At 44.4% G+C, this 22777-nt stretch overlaps 1 protein-coding gene across 8 annotated transcripts in view; it reads right to left on the bottom strand.

The window, feature by feature from the left end:
• DYSF (dysferlin) overlaps nt 1-6411 on the bottom strand; it is a 236488-nt gene extending 230077 nt beyond the window's left edge. For 4 of the 8 annotated variants that reach the window (XM_017877598.1, XM_017877602.1, XM_017877600.1 and 1 more), the window contains exon 1: nt 5577-6408. In XM_017877598.1, the coding sequence (XP_017733087.1) occupies nt 5577-5664 (88 nt within the window). In that variant the 5' untranslated portion in view covers nt 5665-6408. Of the gene's footprint in view, nt 1-5576 lie in introns of all 8 variants that reach the window. The other 4 variants (XM_017877606.1, XM_017877608.1, XM_017877594.1 and 1 more) reach the window with 3 other exon arrangements.
• Between the last annotated feature and the right edge of the window lie 16366 nt (nt 6412-22777).

The raw sequence follows: 22777 nt of genomic DNA, 5'->3' as shown, positions 1-22777 counted from the left end.
CTGTAAACCAGGTGTCCCCCCTCAGCTCACTCCCAGTAGGCATATATGATGTCCCCTCTGGCTTGATCTCAGTCCACCTGCCACGCTTCTGGAAGTGCATGAGTTTGTGACCCCTGTCACTTATTTGTGGCCCTACCTTCCTGACCATCGAGGAAGGCATGCTTCTAATCCCCTCTTGCTGCTGGAGTTGGGCCAGTTCTCCTTCTCTGACCACATTCTCCTAATGTTAGCTGGTTCTTTGTGTTTCCCAAGACCTAAACATGCGGAGCCCAGGAGGCAAACAAACCTTGCCTCTCTGATCAATGTCCTCGACCTTGAGAGGAACATTCTATATGAGTTAACAGGACTCCTTCAGGGCGTATTTGCCAATGTCCAAAGGCTTCCAGAAGTAGAGATGAGGCCTTCTTCCCTCTCCCTTCACATTCATTTAAGAATGTGTGTCCGGTGGATAGCCCAATCCACCAGCTAGAATTGACAGGGGACCTGTGTGTCCAGCAAGAGGGTAGAACCCACGTGCAGTCCTGGTTCTGTCTACAGCCATGATTAGAGCCAGTCAGGGGAGAAATCGTCCATAGTGGAAACAGTCCTGGGCTTCTGTCCTAGGCCACCCTTTCCTAGTGGTGTGACCTGAGGCATGTGATTGGACATTTCAGTGTCTGTTTCCGCTTCTGTGTAATCAAGAGAACGAGGACAGTTTGCAGTGGTGTTGGGAGGATTAAACAAAACACTAGCAACTCCAGCACAGCATACATCCACAATAGATGTGAATGCTCTGTCTGCTAACATCCCATGCTAGTGGACAAATCTGGAAAGAGACTAGTATGCAGGAAGTAGAGAAAGAAAGTGAGTTTGGCCTGGGGAGAGGGACTGAAGAGGTTTGTGGGCTACTGGGGTGTCACCAGAGGAATATTTGTTCCCGGAAAGAGAAAGTACCCCAGTGAGGGCCACTGCCAGCCATCAGGCAGGTGGCCAAGTGCTTTCACCTCAGAAGGGACTGCTCTAGGAGGGGCAGCCAGAGAAGACAGGCCCAGTGTCCCTAGGGGCAGACAGATGGCCACCTATCACTCAGCCTGTTGTGTCCAGCCTGGCAGGACAGTGGATGGACAAACAAAGCTGAGGACAGACTTGACCAAGCAAAAAAGACATTGATGGATGTGTACAATTATTTCTTAGTACATGTACAATATATGTTAATAATAATGATTATCATAATAAATTTATGTAAAATTATATGTAATAATAATTATTATAGTTAACATTTATTGCTTGCCTGGCTGTTCGAAATGCTTTATATGGACTAACACATAAACTCTCCAGAATCATTCCTCCAAAGCAGGTACAAGCTATTGTTATCAACACTTTACAGATAAGGAAACTGACATAGAATGGTTAAGTAACTTGCCCAAAGCCACACAGCTGGAAAGTGGCAGACCTGGGATCCCGAGTTCAAGATGCAGGCAGTCCTTCTCTCCCTCTTGTTAAATGCTGTTATCCCACTGGACTGTGACTCACTCACATAGTGGCCACAGCATCCCCACCCCCAACCCCTCATCAGTGCCCTCTGTTGTTCTCAGCATCCTTGGCGCATGAATAAGAAAGTGCTGTGGAGAGCATACCATGTGCTGCCCACACCCAGGGCACTCGGACCTGAGCCAGCCAGGTTCAGGACCTGAGCTGCTCTTCTGAGCCCCCGCCCAACTTTTACTTTCTCCTAGACTGGCTAAGCTTGGGATCCACAGTTACATGACCCCCTCCCTGGAAGTTCCAGAGCACCTGCCACAACCACCACAGGTTGCCCACCTCAGTGCCACGTGACCATTGCTCTGGCCTTGGCTTATCAGAATCTAGGCAGCCACCATAGCCCTGTCAGAGCTGTGAGCTGGCCCGGAATGAGGGTACTGCCTGGAGGGAGCATCCTGCATCAACTGGTGACTGATTGGTCCCATCAGATATAGAGAGGGTGAAGCAGAGAACAAGGGCTCCCTGAGATAAGAAAGCATCTGCAAGACCGGAACATAAGGGCTGAGGATGTCTGTGCTTGGGTGAGCGAGCAGCAGTAAGGACCATGCACGTGATGTGGCAGGATGAGAGAAGTCAAAGTGCAGACTGAGGGGGGCATCAGAGTCTCAGCCAGGCGTGGATTCAAGTCCTGTCCCTCCACCTTTTCTTGCTTGTCTTTGGTAAATCCATGCTAAAGCCAGAGGTAGATAGTAGAGTGGTTAAATCTGGGGATATTGTGGGGGCTCAGGAGCCAGATACTTAGACTCGAATCATAACCCCACCACTTACCAGGGTATAACCTCAGGCAACTTACTTAACCTCTTCATGCCTCAGTTTCCTTATCTGTAGAACAGGAGTGATGACAGTTGCTACCACATATGCTTGCTAAGGGGATTGAGGTGTATGTGTCTACATGTAAGTGCCTGGTACAAATTATAACTGGGTCATGATGTAGCTTATATTAACTTTCTAGTTAGAACAGTATCTGCCATAAAATAACCATGGTGTCAGTAAATAGATCTCTTTCATAGGACTGTTGGTGGGATTTTAAAGAAACACCATCTGATAATGGTATGCTTTTGTGCTTAGCAAATGTCCATTCCCTCTCTTTGTGAGGAACACGCACTTGAAACCCCAGAATCCTCCATCTTTTGGTCAATTGTTTCACACTGTGCTCCTGCAGCCCTGCACTCCCCCTTCTCTGACTCAGCCTCTTGCTGGGGACCCCAGGCACCGCCCTCCCTGGCTGGCTCAGGTCCGAGTGCCCTGGGTGTGGGCAGCACATGGTATGCTCTCCACAGCACTTTCTTATTCATGCGCCAAGGATGCTGAGAACAACAGAGGGCACTGATGAGGGGTTGGGGGTGGGGATGCTGTGGCCACTATGTGACCTTGGCCAGGCTCCTGCACTTCTCTGGGCCAATATCCTTGTCTTTAAGGGGGGATAACATCCCTGCCCTTTGCCTCACAAAGCTTCTGTGAGCTTGAAATGAATGTCTACATGCACAAAGCGGCTGAAAGTGTGGCTACAGGGCATTATAATCATGTAACCAAAGGAGGGGCTTTATGGGACAACAGATAAAGAGTCTCAGAAGAGCAGACCCAGCCCAGCTGGGGAGGGAAGGCTTCCCAGACTGGTGTTTTGCTTTGAGCTGCATCCCTGAGACCAAAGTCTTCTGTGTAATCATTCACCAAGCTGACCCTGCCAGGGAGAAGGAGAGTGAGCAGGCCTGAATGTCATAGGGAGGCCAAATTTGGACATGGGTTAGGAGCTTGGCTAATGCAGGAGGTGAAATGTAGCCAGGGGCTGGGGGAGGGGAGGGACTGCATTCCCCAGGACGGCCTGGCGGTTTCAGTGATGACTAGGGGTGGGGGCTCCAGCCAGTCTCTTCCTAGGCTCAGGGTCTCATGACGGATTGGCACAGAAAATGTACTTCCTTTTCCCAAGGTGAGCTGTGTGCTCTGGGCCCTGGAAAGGGGGAGCCTACCCTGAAGAGTCAGGCAGCAGGCAAAAGGCAGGTGGGGGTGAGGAGAGGGTCCAGCCAGGGATGTGTAAATGGGAGGATGCAGGATGGGGGGAACTGTTCCACACACAGGCCCTTGGGGCTGAAATAACAAAAGCCACACCAGCGGCACTTCCTGTACTTGTGGGTTTAGAAAGTGCCTGCCATCTATTATTCATTCTTTCCTTTCTCCAACCAGAGGTCTGAGCTTAGCCTGGGTGAGGGACCATGAGGTAGGAGCCTGGTGTATTGAGTGTATGGGGATGCAGAGGGGGTCAGGGAAGGTGGAAGAAAATCTGGTTCAGGCTGAGTGGAAGCCAGAGACAAAGCCCCTGACAGCAGGGGGTGCTGCAGCTGAGTGTACATTTGTGCACCTGGGGAGGGCACCATTCACAAAGCCTACTCAGCCCCCAGGTTCGGGGGCTATAAATGGGAAAGAGGTGCTGGGGTGGGAGGAGGCTGCTTCACCCACAGAGTGCCTGTCCTCCCTCCCCTCCATTAAGGGGCTTTTTACAGTATGAATGGTGCCCCCTGGAGTTGTGCAACAGGAGCCCAGAGCCCTCAACCAGGCTGCTACACAGGGCCACTGACCTGACCTGCCCAGAGCTGAGGATGCAGAGAGGAAGCATGAAAAACTCCCATGTCCTCCCTGCTGGAAACACCTGGATAAAGCTCATTTCCAGAGGCCATGTGGGAAACTGATTGAGAGCAGGTCAAAGCAGCATGTTAGGAGAAAAAGCACAGCTGGAGTGCCACCACCACCCCTTTGGCCCCTGCTCTTGGTGCACACTGCTTTCCAGGCCTCAGGACCATTCACCAACTCCTCCTTGAACTTTGCTCTGGTCCAACAAATCCAGAAGCCCTGAATCTCACACCCAGGAGAGTGTACTCATGACATGATCCCCTGCACATGCTGAGCTGGACACAGGGCCTGTGCTTTCAGAGCTTCTATTCCTTGGAACATCACAGGTGTTCCAACGCTCCAGAGTGTGCATGTGCTTGGGATCGTATGTGCAGATGGCATCTGTGAACAGGTGTATCCAGGAGCTTGTGAAACTGAAAGGGAATGTCTGTGCTGAATGGCCAGAAACCAACTAATACTATGATTTCTGGAAGCCTGGGATGTAGTTAGAAGTCAGATCTCTGGGGAGAAGGGGAGTGGCAGGTAGCGGAGGCTGAGAGGAAAACCCACAGGCTGGGTGGGAGGTTCACACTCTTTCCCCTAGTTCTTCTCCCCAGTATGGTTCCAAGCCCAAAGACCCAGCTGTGTAGATCCTAGCTCTGGCTTGGTCCTGAAAGGTTCCTGGAGAGCAGACAGGGCCCATCCCTCAGCTCCTGGAGGAAAAGTCAAGTCATAACTCTATGAAGGTCCTCCTGCGGGAGGTCCCAATCTGATAGGGGAGTGGCTTTCCTGCTCAAGGAGGCCTCACTCTGATGATAGAAACCAGATAGAACCCACCTCCCTCCATCCACTGGTCCGTTGGGGGCAGGGGTTGGGGGCAGAGAAAGTCTCTAAAGGTTGGTGCTGTGACAGCTGTGCCCAGCTGCTAAATTTCCCCCATCCTGTAAAAGGGTAGGGTGCCTCCGCCTCCAGTGGCTGCCAGCCTGCCAGGCCAGCCTCTGAGAGAGAGCAAAGGGCCAGGAAAGCAGCCAGGCGCAGACCAGGGCGGGAAGAGAGCTGGGTTATAAATAGGCCTGGGACCAGGCCTTTGGGGAGAAGGAGGAGAGCCCTGCAGTACAGCGCTTCGCGGCTTGCAACGCGGAAAGGCCTCTTTTCAGAGATCCCGAAAAGGTGAGAGGAGAGATGCTGGTCCCACTTTCCTGGCCTACCTCAGTGCCAACCCGGGCTGAGCTTCCAGGAGAAGCACCAGTCAGGCACATCTCTCCTTCCAGCCTCAGTTTCCCTCTGAGTCGCCCTCTGCAGACCTGTGTCGTTGCAACACTCAACGTCAGTCTGGAGGGGCCAGAAAGTCTCCTGTCTCTCAGCTCCAGGTGCTCTCCAGGGTTGAGAGCTTTGGCGTCACCTCCTCTACCCAACCCCGACCCCCGGCGGGGGTGGCCGGCCTCTCCTACCTGCAAACACCGCGGAGCAGTAGGCATCGCTGATGTCGGTGTCGGGTGTGTGGACGTTCTCAGCATAGAGGATGAAGACCCTCAGCATGCCTGGTGCGTGTAGGGCCCCGTGCGCCCAGGGCGCAAAGAGGGCTCGGAAAGGTCGGAGGCGCCACTTGTGGGTCCCCTAGCTGGAGAGGGTTGGCTGGGCGAGGTCGGCTTGGATCTCTGGCTCCTGGCTCAGAGCTGTTGCTCTTAAAGGGGAACGGGCCACCCCTGGCTGCTCCAGTGGGCTAGGCTGGGTACCCACCCGCGCTGGGCTCACCACGCTTGTCAGTCGGCGTTCCGAGAACAGGGGCTTCTGCTCATCTTCCACCCCCGCCGCCCTTCCCGAGCTCCGACGAGCTGTAATCTAATGCTCTGGCTGCGGAGTCTCCCAATGACACGGCATTTTGCACCTGGCTGGGCGGCGGCCGCGATGGCCGGGGGCTGGACCAGGGCTCCGGGCGCCCGGCGTAGCCCAGATCTCGCTCTTGGACAGGAGAAGGGCTCGGCTCCTCCCCCGAGCTTCCACCCCTGGCTGAGCGCTGCGCCAAGTCGGTTGCCTCCTTCCGCCTCGGGGATTGGAGCAGCCTCTCCAGAACCCAACCCGACCGCCCGGGTAGGACGGGGGATCCTGGGGAGGCTCTTTCCGTAAGAGAAGCCTGGAGCTGAAAATTTCATTGACAAGCAAGGCAGCTGTCTTAAAACTTTGCCCCTTTTCTGACTTTAAAAGCAGCACATGCCATTTTAAAACAAAAAGCATATAGAAAGAAATCTCTGGTTCTAAAAAAAAATAGTATATGAACATTTGGGTATTTGGCAGCCCAGGCTTTCTCCTCTGAATGTATATACACATGTAAACTGCAGTATTTATTATGTATCTGAGTATAGAATGCAGTCTGTGTCCCATGTTTTCATGTAACATCTTGCATCATTCAAAAATCATTCATAAAGAATATTTTCAGTAACTATATAATTGTCTGTCATATGAATGCACTAGATTCACAAACTTTCTCTTCTTTCACATTTAGGCTCTCCCCAGATTCTATTATAATAGTGAGAAAGAGAGTTTCTTTTTAATAAAACATAGATATAAACTCATCTTAGCCCCCCTCCCCACCGCCCAGTTCTTCAGATTAGATTCTAAGGTCACAGGATATAACTTTTTTTAGGTTCTAGTACCTATTGCTAAACTGCCTTCCTGCAGATATGTAGATCCACACTCCTGGCAGCCTGTGACTCACCTTCTAAAGAGGGCCAGTTGGATGGGTGTGCAGCTGTCAGCAAAACTCCCACAGCAGCCCATGGGGGCAGTAGACACACCCAGGGCAGGATGGGCTGGCCGCTGACAGGTGGCTGATTTTTCCCCATAGGGAGATACTAGAAAAGAGCAACACTCCCCAAAAAGGTCTATAATTTCAAGATTAGGGTAGCAAACATTTCCTGTGGTCACTCAGGGTCCTTCTGTAGTGATCTATGCCTTCTTTTCTTTGCATTTAGCACAATGTATGGTGGGGAGATGAAGAGGAAGAGGAAGCGGGGAGCTGAAATTCATTCATTTAATGGGAATGTATCAAGTCCTAAAATAAGTCAGGCACTGTCCTGGGTCGGGGACACAGTGGTGGGCACAAGTGACACAGCCCATGTTATGGGCTGAATTAGGTCCCCTCAAAATTTCTGTGTGAAAGGCAACTCCAGTACCTTGGAATGTGATTCTACTTAGAGACAGAGCCTTTAAAGAGGTGAACAAGTTAAAGTGAGGTCATTGGGCTCATCCAATCTGACCAGTGCCCTTATAAAAAGAGGAAATTTAGATACAAAGACAAACCAGGGATGCACGCACACAGAGAAAAGGCCATGTGAAGACACAGGGAAAAGGCGGCCATCTGCAAGCCAAGAAGAAGTGGCCTCAGAAGAAATCAAGCCTGCTGACTACACCTTGATCTTGGACTTCCAGCCTCCAGAACTGTGAGAAATAAATTTCTGTTATTTAAGACCCCCAGTCTGCAGTACTTTGTTATGACAGCCCTAGCAAATGAGTAGAGTCCCTAACCTCAAAGAGCTTCCAGTTCAGTGAGTGAAACTGACAGCTATGGAATAAACACGTCAGTCACATACCATTACAAATATGTAAGCGCCATAAAAGACAGAAAATGTGGGAGTGTGAGAACAGAGAGCAGGGAGTCCTCATCGAGTGCCCAGGACAATAAGAGCTATTTGAGATAAGATCTGAAGGCCAGCTAGGAGTTCACTGGGCAGGACTGAGGTGGGGGCAAGGAAGAGAGTATTCCAGAGAGAAAGAAGGAAGCGCTCTGTGTCAAGGTCATGGGAGGAGAGGAGTGTAGATTAAGGGGTTGTGGGATGGGGCAGGCAGGCTGGAGGGCACCATACAGGGCCTGGGGGAAGCTTCCTAAGGCCTGCTAAGTCTAGAGGAGTGGCAGGATCTGATTTACATCTCAAAAGCTCCCTTTGGCTACCCTTGGAGAACAGAGTGCAAGGGATCAGAGTGGAAGCGAAGAGTTAAAAGCTACGGCAGAGGGTCAGGGTGACAGTTGATGGTGACTTGGACCAAGATTGTGAAAAGGGGGATGGCGCAAAGTAAGGCAAAGCTAGGAGGAAGAAAGGAAATTCTGCAAGAGCTGGTGAAGCAATCAAGTTTCCCACTACAGAACTGGGCCATTATGTGTTGCTGGAGAAAACAGCTTTGGCTTGGATGTGGTAATTGATTGACTCATTCATTCATTCATTTACCAACATTTATTGGTACCTTCTCTGTGGCAAGCATTTTTCAGATTCAAGTTTTAGAGAAAGATACCAAGGAGGGAGTAAAATTTAATTGCTTTGGGAAGAAGGGCAGGAGGCCCTGTTGATGTAGGGAAAGCCCAAATTATGGTCTATTTTTGAAGAAGTACAGTTTGGCTCTATTCAGATGTATAAAGTAACATGAACCTGCTCTGTGGCAGAGCTAAAATTGGACCTAAGAAGTGGCTAGCTGCTTGAAAATATGGTGTGGCTACAGTGATTTGAAAAGAGCCAGTTTTCCTTATAGGTTAAACACCTTCCTCCCAACTTCACTACTTTATTCATACAGAAGGCTGTCTTCAAACTTTTTCTGTCTGTGCAGAAATAAACCTCTAGTGAGCATGTCTGCCCCCAAATTGTAGGACATGTTTGGGGTATCTTCTCTATTTAAAAGAACCACTTTCTCTGAGACTACCCAACCTGAATCAATCACATTATCTCCCAAAAATGTGGAATTGGGACTGAGAGAAGCTAGCTTCTGTGTGGCTGGAGCTGAGATTAATAAAATGGGAGGCTCAGAGGGGGACCCGTGCATGGAGAAGTGGAGAAAGTTCTGCAGTCAGAGAAAAAGAGATCACATGTAGGGGGCGAGGTGGGGAAAACAAGACACAGAAAGAGAGCCTTCTGGTTGTTCCTGGCTCTCATTCCTTGAGTTTCTGTGCTTGTGAGTGCTGAGATAGCCCTTGTGATGGATATTTGTCATTTCTGGCTTCCAGCTTTTAATCTCCCTCTTCCTAAAACATCCTTTTCCCACCCCTCATGAGTAGTCTTGGTGGGCAGAAGTGCCTGCCTTTTTTCTGGAAGCTTCAGAGCTAGAGCCTCCCTCTCTGTCACTGGGCAGTGTGGCCCAGGCTCAGACAGTTGGATGCTCTCTCCCAAGACTTGAGACAAGTTCTTGAGCTTCAGGAAGTCAGACATGGCAGCTGCCATGTGACAGCAAATGACCAGGTATGGCGCCTGCTGTCCAAGTCCTGTCCATAACCAAAGCCAAGTTCTCCAACCTCCCTCCATTCTGTGAGCCCCCCAGAGCTCTTCTGAAATCCTCTTGCTTCAGATATCCAGGCTTAGCTGCTGCTGTAGCTAGCAGCCAGGAATCCAGACCAACATGTCCAGTGTCTTTACAGTGAGTTGTTGCACATTTTACTTAGGGTAACTTGAAGCACAATTCTTTTTATTTTTTTAAGAGACAGTCTCCCTCTGTCACCCAGGCTGGAGCACAGTGGCAAAATAGCTCACTGCAACCTCCAACTTCTGAGCATGAAGCACAGTTCTGTTTCTTGCTATAAAAGAACAAGTTCTTGTGGCCCTGGTGACACTTTGATCTTGAGTTTCTGGCCTGCCAAACTGTGATAATAAATTTGTTTTTAAGCCACCATGGTTGTGACAATTGGTTAGAACAGCCACAGGAAACGAACACACCAAGGCTTTGTCAACACAACCAACCTGTTAAAGAGGGCTGGTTTTCAGGCCACTTTTACTACTTTACTGTTTCAGGACAGAAACAAAGGGGAGGGAGGTGGCTCTCCAATTTCACTGAGAAACTAAGGGACAAGTTTGATACTATTTTCCAACAGAAAATAGCAAAAACCAAACAACAACAACAACAACAACAACAACAAACAGAAGAGATTTTTCACCAAAGAGGTAATGTAAACACACTACATTATTTCTATGTTCTCTGTCTTCTGCCAAAACCACAGATCCTTGCAAAGCTTGCTAAGAACCATAGACCCTGGTAACAGCCTGGTCATCTCATCTGCTTCCCCTAAGAAAAAAAACTCATGGTAGTCTCAGAGTTTCAATTTCCCAAGAATCTACCATAATCAACAGTAAGCAATAAATAGAAACTATTTTCTGTTCAGGCATGGCTGCTGATACAATGGAAAGGAGTAAGCTTAGCATGAAGGTGCAGGGGTTTCTGAAAGCCCTCATTCCCCTTGTGCAGGGTGTGAAGAGCAGCCTATCTCCTGAGCTGCAAGAGCGCAGCTCTGGGACTAATGTGAACAGGTCAGCCTGTGTGCACAGTTCTCCTTTTGGATTTAGTTGAGAGGGTGAGGAGTCTCTAGAGAGCATGAGGGAAAGCCTACACACACAGTGATTGTTAGAAGAGCCACTCTTTCTTCTTGAGCTGGGACATTCATCTCCTGCTTTTGGACATGACAGCTGAGCTCCTGGTGGCCACCCCACCTCCATTCCCAACGTGTGACCTTTTCTGATTCTCCAACACGCAGATGGCATATTGTAGGACTTCTTGGCTTCCATAATAGCATAAGTCAAATCCCGTAACAAATAGAGATTTATTTAATCTGTTTCTGCTTCATTTTACTCTCTCTGTACACACACACCTCCTATTGGTTGCTCCTCTGTAGAACCCTGATTAATACACACACAGAAGGCTTCTGAGAAGTGAGGGAGATCCAAACCAGGGCGATAAGACTGAGGAACAGGAGTTCAACTTCTTTCCCAAGTGGGGTTATCTCATCTTCTGGAAGAGGCCACAACATCCCACAGGATGCAGCAATCCTAGCAAATGTGAGGAAACCTGTTATAGGCTCGAGCAGTGAGAAGAGTCAGGTGCTGGTGATGGCTGGTTCCTGGCTAGGGTGCAAAATGAAGGCACAGGCAGAGCTGATGCAGGCAAAAAGAGCAGGTTTGAGTGTTCCTACTGCATGTCTCAGGGGAGAGAGGGGCCAGAAAGCTTTCTGAAGCTCACACCCCAAAGGACTCCTGTTGATTCATGGGAAGACATCACCAGAAAAGGCCTAAAGAACATCTTTAGGAGTTAAGAGGGCAACAAATGTCTCACTTTGTTTCCCCCTTGGCTGACGGCCAGGACTTTGGAAAACGGGCACCAAGAGAAGTGAATATTTGACTTAGTGTTTTTTTTGTTTTGTTTTTTATAGACAGGGTTTCGCCATGTTGCCCAGGCTGGTCTTGAACTCCTGGGCTCAAGCAATCCTGCCTTGACCTCTCAAGTGCTGGGATTACAGATGGGAGCCACTGCAACTGGCCTAGTGTTTCTTAAAGTACTATGAATCTAAAGGTCTCTTCCATCAGAATCTTCTTGTAAAAAATGGAGACACCTGGGTCCCCCTCCATTCCCAGACCTACTCAATCAAAATCTCTGGGAATGGCCCAGGAATCTGGCTTTTAAAAGTTCTCACTTATTCTTATGCAGACCAAAAACCAGGAACCACTGACTTAGGTTGTGTCAAAGAACAGACTTCAGCTCTTTGGATCATAACCTAAAATGCCAGATGAATACACCCTTGAATCTGGATGCAGTACATTTCACAATGATTGAGAAGACTGTCTGAAAATTGGCTTTAAGTGAAAAAGGGGGGACTCGGGAGGCAGGGGGAAAGATAGTGGGAAAGATAATATTCAGCTAAAAACTGTAAGACCAGTTGGACAAGAACAATGACAGTAGTGTAAAAAGATGACGCTAGAGTCAGACCACCTGGATTCACATCTTAGCTTTCTTTACCTAATAGCCGTATGGCCTTGGGCAAGTGATCTTACCTTCCCGGCTTGGTTTATCTATAAAATGAGAACTACAGAAATGCCTGCCTCATAAAAGAAATGCTTAACATACATTATGGTGTTAAATATTAGCTAATATTACTATTATTGGAATGTGTGACTAGTATTTTATAGGATTAAAACTTTAGAAATGAAGCCACAAATAATGTTTATGATCTCTGACATCTATAAAATGTTGGAATCATTTGAGGTTTTAACAACAGAGGTACTGAAAATGGTGAAAGATACTTCTTGTTCAAAGAAGAGGTACTACCAGGGGGAAAGAGAGTTCTGCAGATCAAGAAGACATACGCCTGCATGGAAATCCTTACCAAGACTCATGCAAGAAAGGCTCTAGTTGAGGACAAGAAGAGATAATCTGAAGAGTATGATCAATGGAGGTGCATGGGCAAGCTGAGGTGGTGAGAGACTTCCGCTCTCTGGACATTTGGGGAAGTTACATTAGCTCAAAGATATGCATCTGGTAATGTCGACTTATTTTAGGGACAATTCCATCTCTAAGAAGATGAACTGAGAGAAGGGACCTCTTAGAACCTAATCCTGACGAACAAGGAAGAACTTGTTGGAGAAGCAGATGCAGCAGGAAACCTGGGGAGAATTATCCTTGGGATGAATGCTGCCAGAGCCATGTATGGGTTTCAAGGCCTAAATCCTGCTACTTTGGTGGGGCTCTGTCTTTCCACAACATGCCCTATTAACCAGGCTCCCCAAAACTCAGGGAGCTCACGTAATTCGTTGACACTAGCAAATCCCTGGCTTTCCTAACAGCTTTCTTTTTACAGAGCCAGCTGAGGAACACTTCTTGAGGTTCTTCATTATTCAGCTTGAGAAAAACAGAACTGAGCTTTATAAAGGTCCGAGACTACAGGATAAAGCAGGGTACAGTCTTTCACACTCAGCCAGTCCTCCACAGTAGCCGTGCTCCCTTGCCCAAGCATTACCCAGTTGTCTGATCCAGAAATCGGATCCTATTGACATCCCTGACATTTAAGAATACCTTCCCCTCCAAGGTGACCCCCTTTAAGCCTATAGCTTGGCTCTGAGGTCAATCTTTACCCATATTCAACCCTCCTCAGTGGTTTTAGGATGGGTACTTGTCAGAGCATCCTGAGTTTGTGCCATCCAGCATATAATGGAGGGGAATGAGATTAAAAACAACAATCACCACACAAGGCTGCTATAGTCTCCACTTCTGTAGCTGGTGGCAAGGCCTGTGTTGGTAATCTGAGTTAAATCTTTCCACTCATGTCTCTCTCACCCTCTGCCATCATGAAGACTACGCAGACTGGAGTCCTTGGTAGGATTATCTTTACTGGATTGTCAGTTTTCCACTGACCAGGACTATCGGGCAGGAGAGACCTAAGGGGTGCTCCCATGAATCTCCTGGGTTCAGAACAGTTCTTGTCCCCACTGTGTAGCAGCAATTCAATTTCCCCCTGGCAAAGAGATCAATCATTCCCATTAGGCACAGTGATCCTTTTCCTATTCGTTTACTGGCATGAGGAACTCCAAAAGGTGAGAGGGCAGTCTTGGCTCCCAATTCATTAGAGTTATGTTCTTATTTCTTGGTATATGAATTCCTCTCTTGGGCACTTGGGCTTCCAAAAACAGAGGCCAAGATCACAGAGATGGGAACTAAAGTCCTACAAGTCGGTCAGTAGGTCTAATAGGGAGAGGAGGCACTCTCACCTCAACTTCTTGGTTCCTAAACCCGTAAGTTCTAGCCATGGGAGAGATAGCAACATGTGTTGGCCTCTATTTTAAGGCACATGAAGCTTCCATAGGACAACAGCTACATTTCTTAGGATGCTGTATTGGGGGAACCCACCCCCAATATTTCAACATAGGTTCTATTTTCCCTAAATGTTGGCCAGCTGAGACGTAAAGAGAAAGAGTACAAAGAGAGGAATTAAACAGCTGGGCCTCCAGGGGTGACATCCTATCAGTAGGACCATGATGCCCCCTGACCCATAAAACCAGCAAGTTTTTATTAGGGATTTCAAAAGGGGAGGGGGTGTATGAACAGGGAGTAGGTCACAAAGATTACATGCTTCAAAAGGCAAAAAAGGAGAACAAAGTTCACATGCTTCTGAGGCCAATAAAGATCGTAAGTCAAAGGGCAAAGATCACAAGATAAGGGCAAAATTAGAATTACTGATGAGGGTCTATGTTCGGCTATACACATATTGTCTTGATAAACATCTTACACAACAGAAAACAGGGTTCAAGAGCAGAGAACTGGTCTGACCTCAAATTCACCAGGGTGGGATTTCCCCACCCTAATAAGCCTGAGGGTACTGCAGGAGACCAGGGTGTATTTCAGTCCTTATCTCAACCGCGTAAGAGAGACACTCCCAGAGCGGCCATTTATAGACCTCCCCCAGGAATGCAATTCTTTTCCTAGGGTCTTGATATTTAATATTCCTTGCTAGGAGAAGAATTTGGCGATCTCTCTCCTACTTGCACATCTATTTATAGGCTCTCTGCAAGAAGAAAAATATGGCTCTATTCTGCCCAACACCACAGGCAGTCAGCAGACCTTATGGTTGTCTTCCCTTGTTCCTTAAAATTGCTGTTATTCTGTTTGTTTTCAAGGTGCACTGATTTCATTTTGTTCAAACACCCATGTTTTACAATCAGATTTCATATTATTCAAGCACACATGTTCTACAATCAATTTGTACAAATAGTGGTCCTGAGGTGACGTACATTCTCAGCTTACAAAGATAACAGGATTAAGAGATTATTTAGGAACTGATAAATGTCCATGAAATCTTCACAATTTATGTTCAGAGACTGCAGTAAACACAAGCATAAGAAATTATAAAAGCATTAATTTTAGGAACTGATAAATTTCCATGAAATCTTCACAATTTATGTTCCTCTGCCGCTGCTCCAGTCGGTCCCTCCATTCAGGGTACCTGACTTCCTGCAACAATGCTGTCTCCAACTTGTGCCATAACCAGTCTTTAGCAGCTCATTCCATCTAACAAGCCAGCTGCTTCTGGGTGATGGACTGTATGGTAAAACTTGTCAAGTCTGCATGCATGGGCCCATTGCCCACATGCCCGTTTACCAAAAAAAGTATCTCCTTGTTAAAATGAAGTTGGATGATATTCCACGGTGATGGAGAAGTCCATCCATAAATCTACAGTGTGCCATCAGAAGCCCTGAGCTCAGGGAAGGCAAATCCATATCCATAGTATCTCCTGTGAGGACAAAGCATTGTACCCTCCATGACAAAAGAGACTGAATACAGTCAACCTGTTACCAGGTACGTGGAAGAAGAATGTGTCATACCAGAGGCTCCTCACCCTTACCTGCTCTGTGATTCCAAGAGATGAGGGACTCCTTCAAAGCTACCATGGAGGCCTTCTGGTTCTCCATGCCTGTCTTAATTGTATGCTCTTAACTTATTTCTCTTATTCCCAAAATATGCTCAAGAAGGCTATAAGAAACAGGTGACCTCAGTTTTAACAATTATTACTGTTATTATAGTGACTTAAGTGCCTCAGACACTTCATCTCCCAATGCCTTTTCCTCTACCTGCATTTCATTCCATGATGTTATTGGCAATAATCTGAATAACTGTGAGGACACTGCACATCACCAATTACTATATCCCATTCACCCCTGACAAAGGGGTTATCAATGCACTCCTTGAATATACGACCAACCCAATCCTAGAATCCAATTAACTTTTTCTTTTGAAATAATTATAGATTCATAGGAGGTTGCAAAGAAGTATGCAGGGAAGCCCTGTGCTTCCTATCTCCATCCCCCTCAAGGTTAACATCTTAAACAACTATAGTACAATATCCAAATCAACAGATAGCATTGGTATAATTCATAAAACTTCTTTAGATTTCACTAGTTACACATGCGCTAATTTTTGTGTATATGGCTCTATGTAATTTTATCATGTGCAGCTTTGCATAATCACCACCATCATCAAGACAACTTCACTATCACAAGATTCCTTCCTAGTACCCTTTTATGATCCTCTCATTCCAAATACCTGGCATTAAGTAAACTGTTCTTCACCTTTGTTATTTCATGAATGATACATAAATGAAATCATGTGGCATTTATCATTTTGATATGAGCTTTTTTCGCTCAATGTAATTTCTTTGAGGGTCAAGTTGCTGCATGCTATCAATACTAGCCAATAGCTTTCCTTAAAAACAAACAAAATCTGTTAAATAGTATTTCATGGTATGGATGTACTCACAGTTTGCTTAACCATTCACATATTGAAGGATATTTGGATAGTTTCCAGTTCGAAACTACTATGAATAAAGCTGCTATGAAGATTTATGTAAACATTCTTGTATACATTCTATGTGAAAATGGGTCTTTATTGCTACGGGATAAATGTTCAAGTGTGTAAGTGCTTGGTCATACAGTTACTTGCCAGAGTGGCTGCACCATTATACAATCTCATCAGCATCGTGAGTGATCTAGTTTCAACTTCATCCTTTTCAGCACTTGGTGTTATCCTATTTCTCATGTTAGCCATCCTTATAGATGTGCAGTGTTATCTCATTGTGGTTTTAATTTACATCTAACAGCTACTGATATTTGACACTTTTTTCAGGTGTTGTGTATCTGTATATCCTCTTTAGTGAAATATCTCTTTTGCTCATTTTCTAATTGGATCATTTTTAAACGTTAAGTTTTGCGACTTCTTTATGTATTCTAGGTAAAAGCCTTTGTTGGATTTATGACTTGCAAATATTTCCTGTTAGTCCATAATTTGTCTTTCACAGAACAAAAATTTTGATGAAATCAGATTTATCCATTTTTCCTCTTATAAACTGTGCTTTTGATGTCAAGTCTAAGTACTCTTTGCCCAATCTTAGGTCCTAAAGAATTTCTCTTATTTTTTGTAAGTTTTATAGTGTTATGTTTTACCTTTAAACCTATGGTCCCTTGAGTTTTTATAACTTTAAATATATAATTTTGAGTTTTTTAGTTTTAATATAAGGTGTGAGGTTTAGATCAAGGTACATTTTCAGCTGATGGATGTCTAATTGCTCCAGCATCATTTGTTGAAAAGGCTCCCCTCATCTGCTGAATTGCTTTTGCTTCTGTGTAAATAACTAGGTGTATTTGTGTAGATTTATTTCGAGGTTTTCTATGCTATTCTATCAATCTATGTTTCCTTCTCTCTGCCAATACAGCACGCTCTTGATTACAGGACCTATGTAGTAAGCATCTGCATCAGAAAGGGATTCCTTCTGTTTTATTCTTCTTTTTCAAAACTGTTTTAGCTATTTGCATAATCTTTCCTTTTCCATATAAACTTTAGAATAAGACTGTCTGTGCCTACAAAAAATCCTGATTGGATTTTGGTAGAAATTGCCTTAAACCAACAGAACAACGTAGGGAGAGGTAACATCGATATTGAGTCTTCCAATCCACGAACATGATAAATCACGTTAGGTTTCCTTTAATTTCCTTCATCAGCCTTTTATAATTTTCATCATATAGATCCTACAAATGTTTTGGTACATTTATACCTAAGTAATTTTCTTTGGTGCAAATGTAAATGTACTTCACTTGCTATTTTGGTTTCTACTTGTTTGCTGTCAGTACGCAGAAAACATAAATGACTGCTGTCTATTGATGTTGTGTCCTTCAACCTTACTCATTGATTCTAAAAGTTTTATTATACATTCCTTGAAGTTTTCTGGGTAGACAGTCATGTATCTGCAAATAGAGACAGTTTCATTAAATTTCTCATCTACATGCCTTTTCTTTTTCTTGCCTAGAATTGCAGTGGCTGGAAAACTGCAGTACTAAGTTTGTTGCCTAACGATGGCAGGAATGAACATCCTTTCGTTGTTCCTAATCCTAGAGGGAACACACACTTTCAACATTAAGTATGATGTCAGATTTTTTTTCTGTAGATCCTCTTTATAAAACTGAGGATGTTCCTTTGTTTATGATCTGAGAATGATGAGTAAGTGCTGAATTTTATATCAAATGTCTTTTCTAAATGAATTGATAAACTCATTTTTTTCTTCTTTAGCCTACTGATACAGTCAATTAAATGGACTTTCCAGTATTGAACCAGCCCTGCATGCCTGAAATAAGTTCCTCATAAAATGTAATCCCAGCTACTCGGGAGGCTGAAGCAGGAGAATCACGTGAACCCAGGAGGCAGAGGTTGCAGTGAGCTGAGATCGTGCCACTGCACTCCAGCCTAGGTAACAGAGAGACTGTCTCAAAAAAAAAAAAAAAAAAAAAAAAAGAGTTGAGAAGTGTTCCCTCTTCTATTTTCTTTGGAAGAGGTTGTACAAAATCAATCCTTCTTTTAAATGTTCAGTAAAATTCTCCAGAGAAACCATCAGGACTTGGAGGTTATCTTTTTCATGGATGCTGTCAGTACAAGTTCAGTATCTTTAATGGTTTCAGAATTACTCAAGTTCTCTATTTCATCTTGGCCAAGTTTTAGTACTTTCTGATTTTTGAGGAATTTGTCCATTTCTTCCAAGTTGTATTTGAGTAGAGTTGTTCACAGTACTCCTTCACTATTGTTCTCATGGCTGCAGGATCTGTTATGATATTTTCTATTTCATTCATATTAGTGGTTTGGGTTTTTTTTTCTTAGTCAATCTTATAGGAGATTTATCAATTTTATTATTTTTGAAGGACCAGCTTTTGTTTCAGTAATTTTCTCTATTGTTTTCCTGTTTACAATTTCATTAATTTCTGCTGTATCATTTCCTTGCTTCTATTTGCTTTGGATTTAGTTCGTTCTAACTTTTCTAGTATCTTGAAGCAGAAACTTAGATTACTGATTTGAGATCTTTCTTTATAATTTAAGCTCTTAGTGCTATATTATTTCCCTCCCAGCATTTCATTAGATGCATCTCAGAGTTTAATTTATTCTGTTTTCATTTTCATTCAATTCTATGTTTTATAAATTTCCTTTGAGAAATCAAGAAAGTAATTCCATTTACAATGGCTACAAAATAAAACACCTAGGAATTAACCCAAAAAGCCAAAGATCGCTGCAATGAAACTATAAAACACTGATGCAAGAAACTGAAGAGCACACACAAAACAAAGATAATCCATGTTCATGGATTAGAAAAATCAATATTGTTAAAGTGTTCATATATTTTTACAGTGTTCATGCTACCCAATCTGCAGATTCAATGCAATCCTTATCAAAATACCAGTAATATTCTTCACATATGAAAAAACAATCTTAAAATTTATACAGAATCACAATAAAAGAACCAGAATAGGCAAAGCTCTCCTAAGCAAAAAGAACTAAACCAGAGGAATCACATAACCTGACTTCAAGTTATACTACAGAGCTATGGTAACAAAAATGGCATGGTACTGGTATAAAAACAGACACACAGACCAGTCAACAGAGAGAGCACGGAAATAAATACAATATATCTATAGTAAATTCATTTTCACATAGGTTCCAATAACATACCTTCAGGAAACGACGGTCTCTTCAAAAATGGTGCTGAGGAAACGGAATATCCATATGCAGAAGAATAAAACTAGGCCCCCAACTTTCCCCATATAAAAAATCAAAATAGATTAAAGATTTAAATCTAGGACCTCACACTACGCAACTGCTACAAGAAAACACTGGAGAAACTCTCCAGGACATTGGAGTGGGCAAAGACTTCTTGTGGCAAAGACCGCACAAGCACAAGCAACCAAAGCAAACATGAATAAATAGGATCACATTAAGTTAAAAAGCTTTTGCAAAGTGAAGGAAACAATTAACAAAGAGACAACCCACAGAAAGGGAGAAAACATCTGCAAACCATCCATCTGACAAAGGATTAATAACCAGAAGATATAAGGAGCTCGAACTACTCTACAAGAAGAAAAAAAAAATCTAATAATTCAATAAAAATAATGGGCAAAAGATCTGAATAGACATTTCTCAAAAGACAGACAAATGGCAAACAGGTGTATGAAAAGGTGCTCAAAATCACCGATCATCAGAGAAATGCAAATCAAAACTACAATGAGGTATCATCTCACCCCAGTTAAAATGGCTTTTATCTATGACAGGCGACAACAAATGCAGCTGAAGATGTTGAGAAAAAGGAACACTGTACACTGTTGGTGGGAATGTAAATCAGTACAACTGCTAAGGTTTGGAGGTTCCTCAAAAAACTAAAAACACAGCTATCCTACGATGCAGCAATCCCACTCCTAGGTGTATACCCAAAAGAAAGGAAATCAGTAAACTGAAGATACATCTGCACTTCTACATTTGTTGCAGCACTATACAAAATAGCTGAGATTTAGAAGCAATCTAAGTGTCCACCAACAGATGAATGGATTAAGAACTGGTTCAATATACACAATGGAAAATCATTCAACCACAAAAAAGAGAATGAGATCCTGTCATTTGCAATAACACGGGAGGAACTGGGAGGTCATTATGTTAAGTGAAATAAGCCACTTACAGAAAGACAAACATCATATGTTCTCACCTGTAGGAGTTAAAAAATGAAAACAATTGAACTCACGGTGACAGAAAGTAGTAAGATGGTTACCAGAGGCTCGGAAAAGTAGTTGGGGTAGAAGGGGGATGGTTAATGGGTACAAACAATAGAAAGAATAAATAAGGCTGAGTGCAATGGCTCACACCTGTAATCCCAGCACTTTGGGAGGCCAAGGTGGGCAGATCACTTGAGGCCAGGAGTTCAAGACAAGCCTGGCCAACATGTCAAAATCCCATCTCTACAAAAAAATACAAAAATTAGCTGAGCATGGTGGCATGCACCTGTAGTCCCAGCTGCTCTAGAGGCTGAGGTGGGAGGATCACCTAAGCCCAGGGAGGTTGAGGCTATTGTGAGCTGAGATAGTGGCACTGCACTCCAGCCTGGGTGACAGAATGAGATCTTGCTTAAAAAAAATTTTTTTTGGCCAGGCGCGGTGGCTCAAGCCTGTAATCCCAGCACTTTGGGAGGCCGAAGCGGGCAGATCACAAGGTCAGGAGATCGAGACCATCCTGGCTAACACGGTGAAACCCCATCTCTACTAAAAATACAAAAAAAAAAAAAACTAGCCGGGCGACGTGGCGGGCGCCTGTAGTCCCAGCTACTCGGGAGGCTGAGGCAGGAGAATGGCGTGAACCCGGGAGGCGGAGCTTGCAGTGAGCTGAGATCCGGCCACTGCACTCCAGCCTGGGTGACAGAGCGAGACTCTGTCTCAAAAAAAAAAAAAAAAAAAAAAAAAAAAAAAAAAATTTTTTACATTGTACATTTAAAAATAATTCAAAGAGCATAACTGGACTGTCTGAAACACAAAGGACAAATGCTTGAGATGATGGATGCCCAGTGTACCCTGATGTGATTATCACACACTACATGCCTGTATCAAAGTATCACATGTAACCCACAAATATATACACCTAGTTAGTATGTACCCCGTTCTACACACACACACAAAACTCCTTTGAGACTTCCCCTATTTGAATGTATATTCCTAATGAGGTATTCCCTAAGGACAAAACAAAAGTAAAACTGAAAAACAATTTTTTAACTGTTTTCAATAATCACATTGTTGGTTAAGGTTTTGGCATTGTTATTGTGACTGTGATGCATGTAAGGTGAGATAAAAGCTAAGCAATTCTGTGACAGTTTATGTCTATCATCCTGATGTCCTGGAGAATTGTAATACCTGCCACAGGACAAAGAAGACCTATATTTAAGATAGAAGAGGTTATGAATTTGAACCAGAAGAATCAGTATAATAATGACGAATTTTCACTGAAAAACAAAACAGATGCATTGAGAGGCCAAAGTGGGCAGATCACTTGAGGCCAGGGGTTCGAGACCAGCCTGGGCAACATGGTGAAACCCTGTCTCTACTAAAAATACAATTAGCCAGGTGTGGTAGCACATGCCTGTAGTCCCAGCTACTAGGGAGGTTGAGGCACGAGAATCACTTGAACCCGGAAGGCTGAGGCTACAGTGAGCCAGGATTGCGCCATTGCACTCCAGCCTGGGCGACAGAGTGAGAACCCTGGTCTAGAAAACAAAACATACACTTCAAGTTCCATCTATGGGAAAGTAATAGCCAGCCCAGAAGCAATGAACACCCCTAATCAGCCACTGTTCTTTAGAGAAATAGCTGACCCCAGATCTGGAGAAGTGAGCCTGAAACATCTTGACATACACATAACTACTAGTAGAAATGAGGAATTAAATCAAATGTGGGACATATGAGGATCAATAACACTAATACTGCAGAGGTTTCAAACATCAAATATGTTAAAATTCACAAGTTCATACTAATGCTTAAGAAAAAAATTTATCACAGTTGGTGGATGCCAAAGAATCAACTCATTCTGTAAAAAACAGGTGAGTAAAGGAAAAGCATCCCATATCTGTGTGTTTCTTACACAAACCGTACCACTAAGTAGCCAAATAGTAGATGAGGGAGAGTTTCTCCTTGCAGAGAAATATTCCTGCTTACACATGAAAAAGGGATATAGAATTAAGACATCATTATTTTGCAACCCCTAATGAATAAGTGGATCAAAACTAAGCATCAGCTGCTACTCAAACCCAAAGAAAGCAATCCGTTTGCGCCTCCTATCAGGAAGACCACATCACTGCCTAAAGTAGTCTTATCAAAAAGAAAGACAGAAAAAAACAAACTCTAATCAAGTGTCTATATTCACTTACCAATTTAGAAGCTACAGAGAGGGCAAGGGACACGTTAAAGGTACTACATGGTTGCAAGCAACAAAGTCAGACCTGGGGAAACCTGTCAACAGTGCTTCTCAAACTATGTGCTTCATCAGTTTTCTTTTCTCCCTAATTTTCAATTAACTA

Source organism: Rhinopithecus bieti, unplaced genomic scaffold, assembly GCF_001698545.2.
Source record: "Rhinopithecus bieti isolate Rb0 unplaced genomic scaffold, ASM169854v2 scaffold_10706, whole genome shotgun sequence".
Classification (NCBI taxonomy): Eukaryota; Metazoa; Chordata; class Mammalia; order Primates; family Cercopithecidae; genus Rhinopithecus; species Rhinopithecus bieti.
Note: the sequence above shows the minus strand (reverse complement) of the source record. Positions and strands in the feature narration are given on the sequence as shown.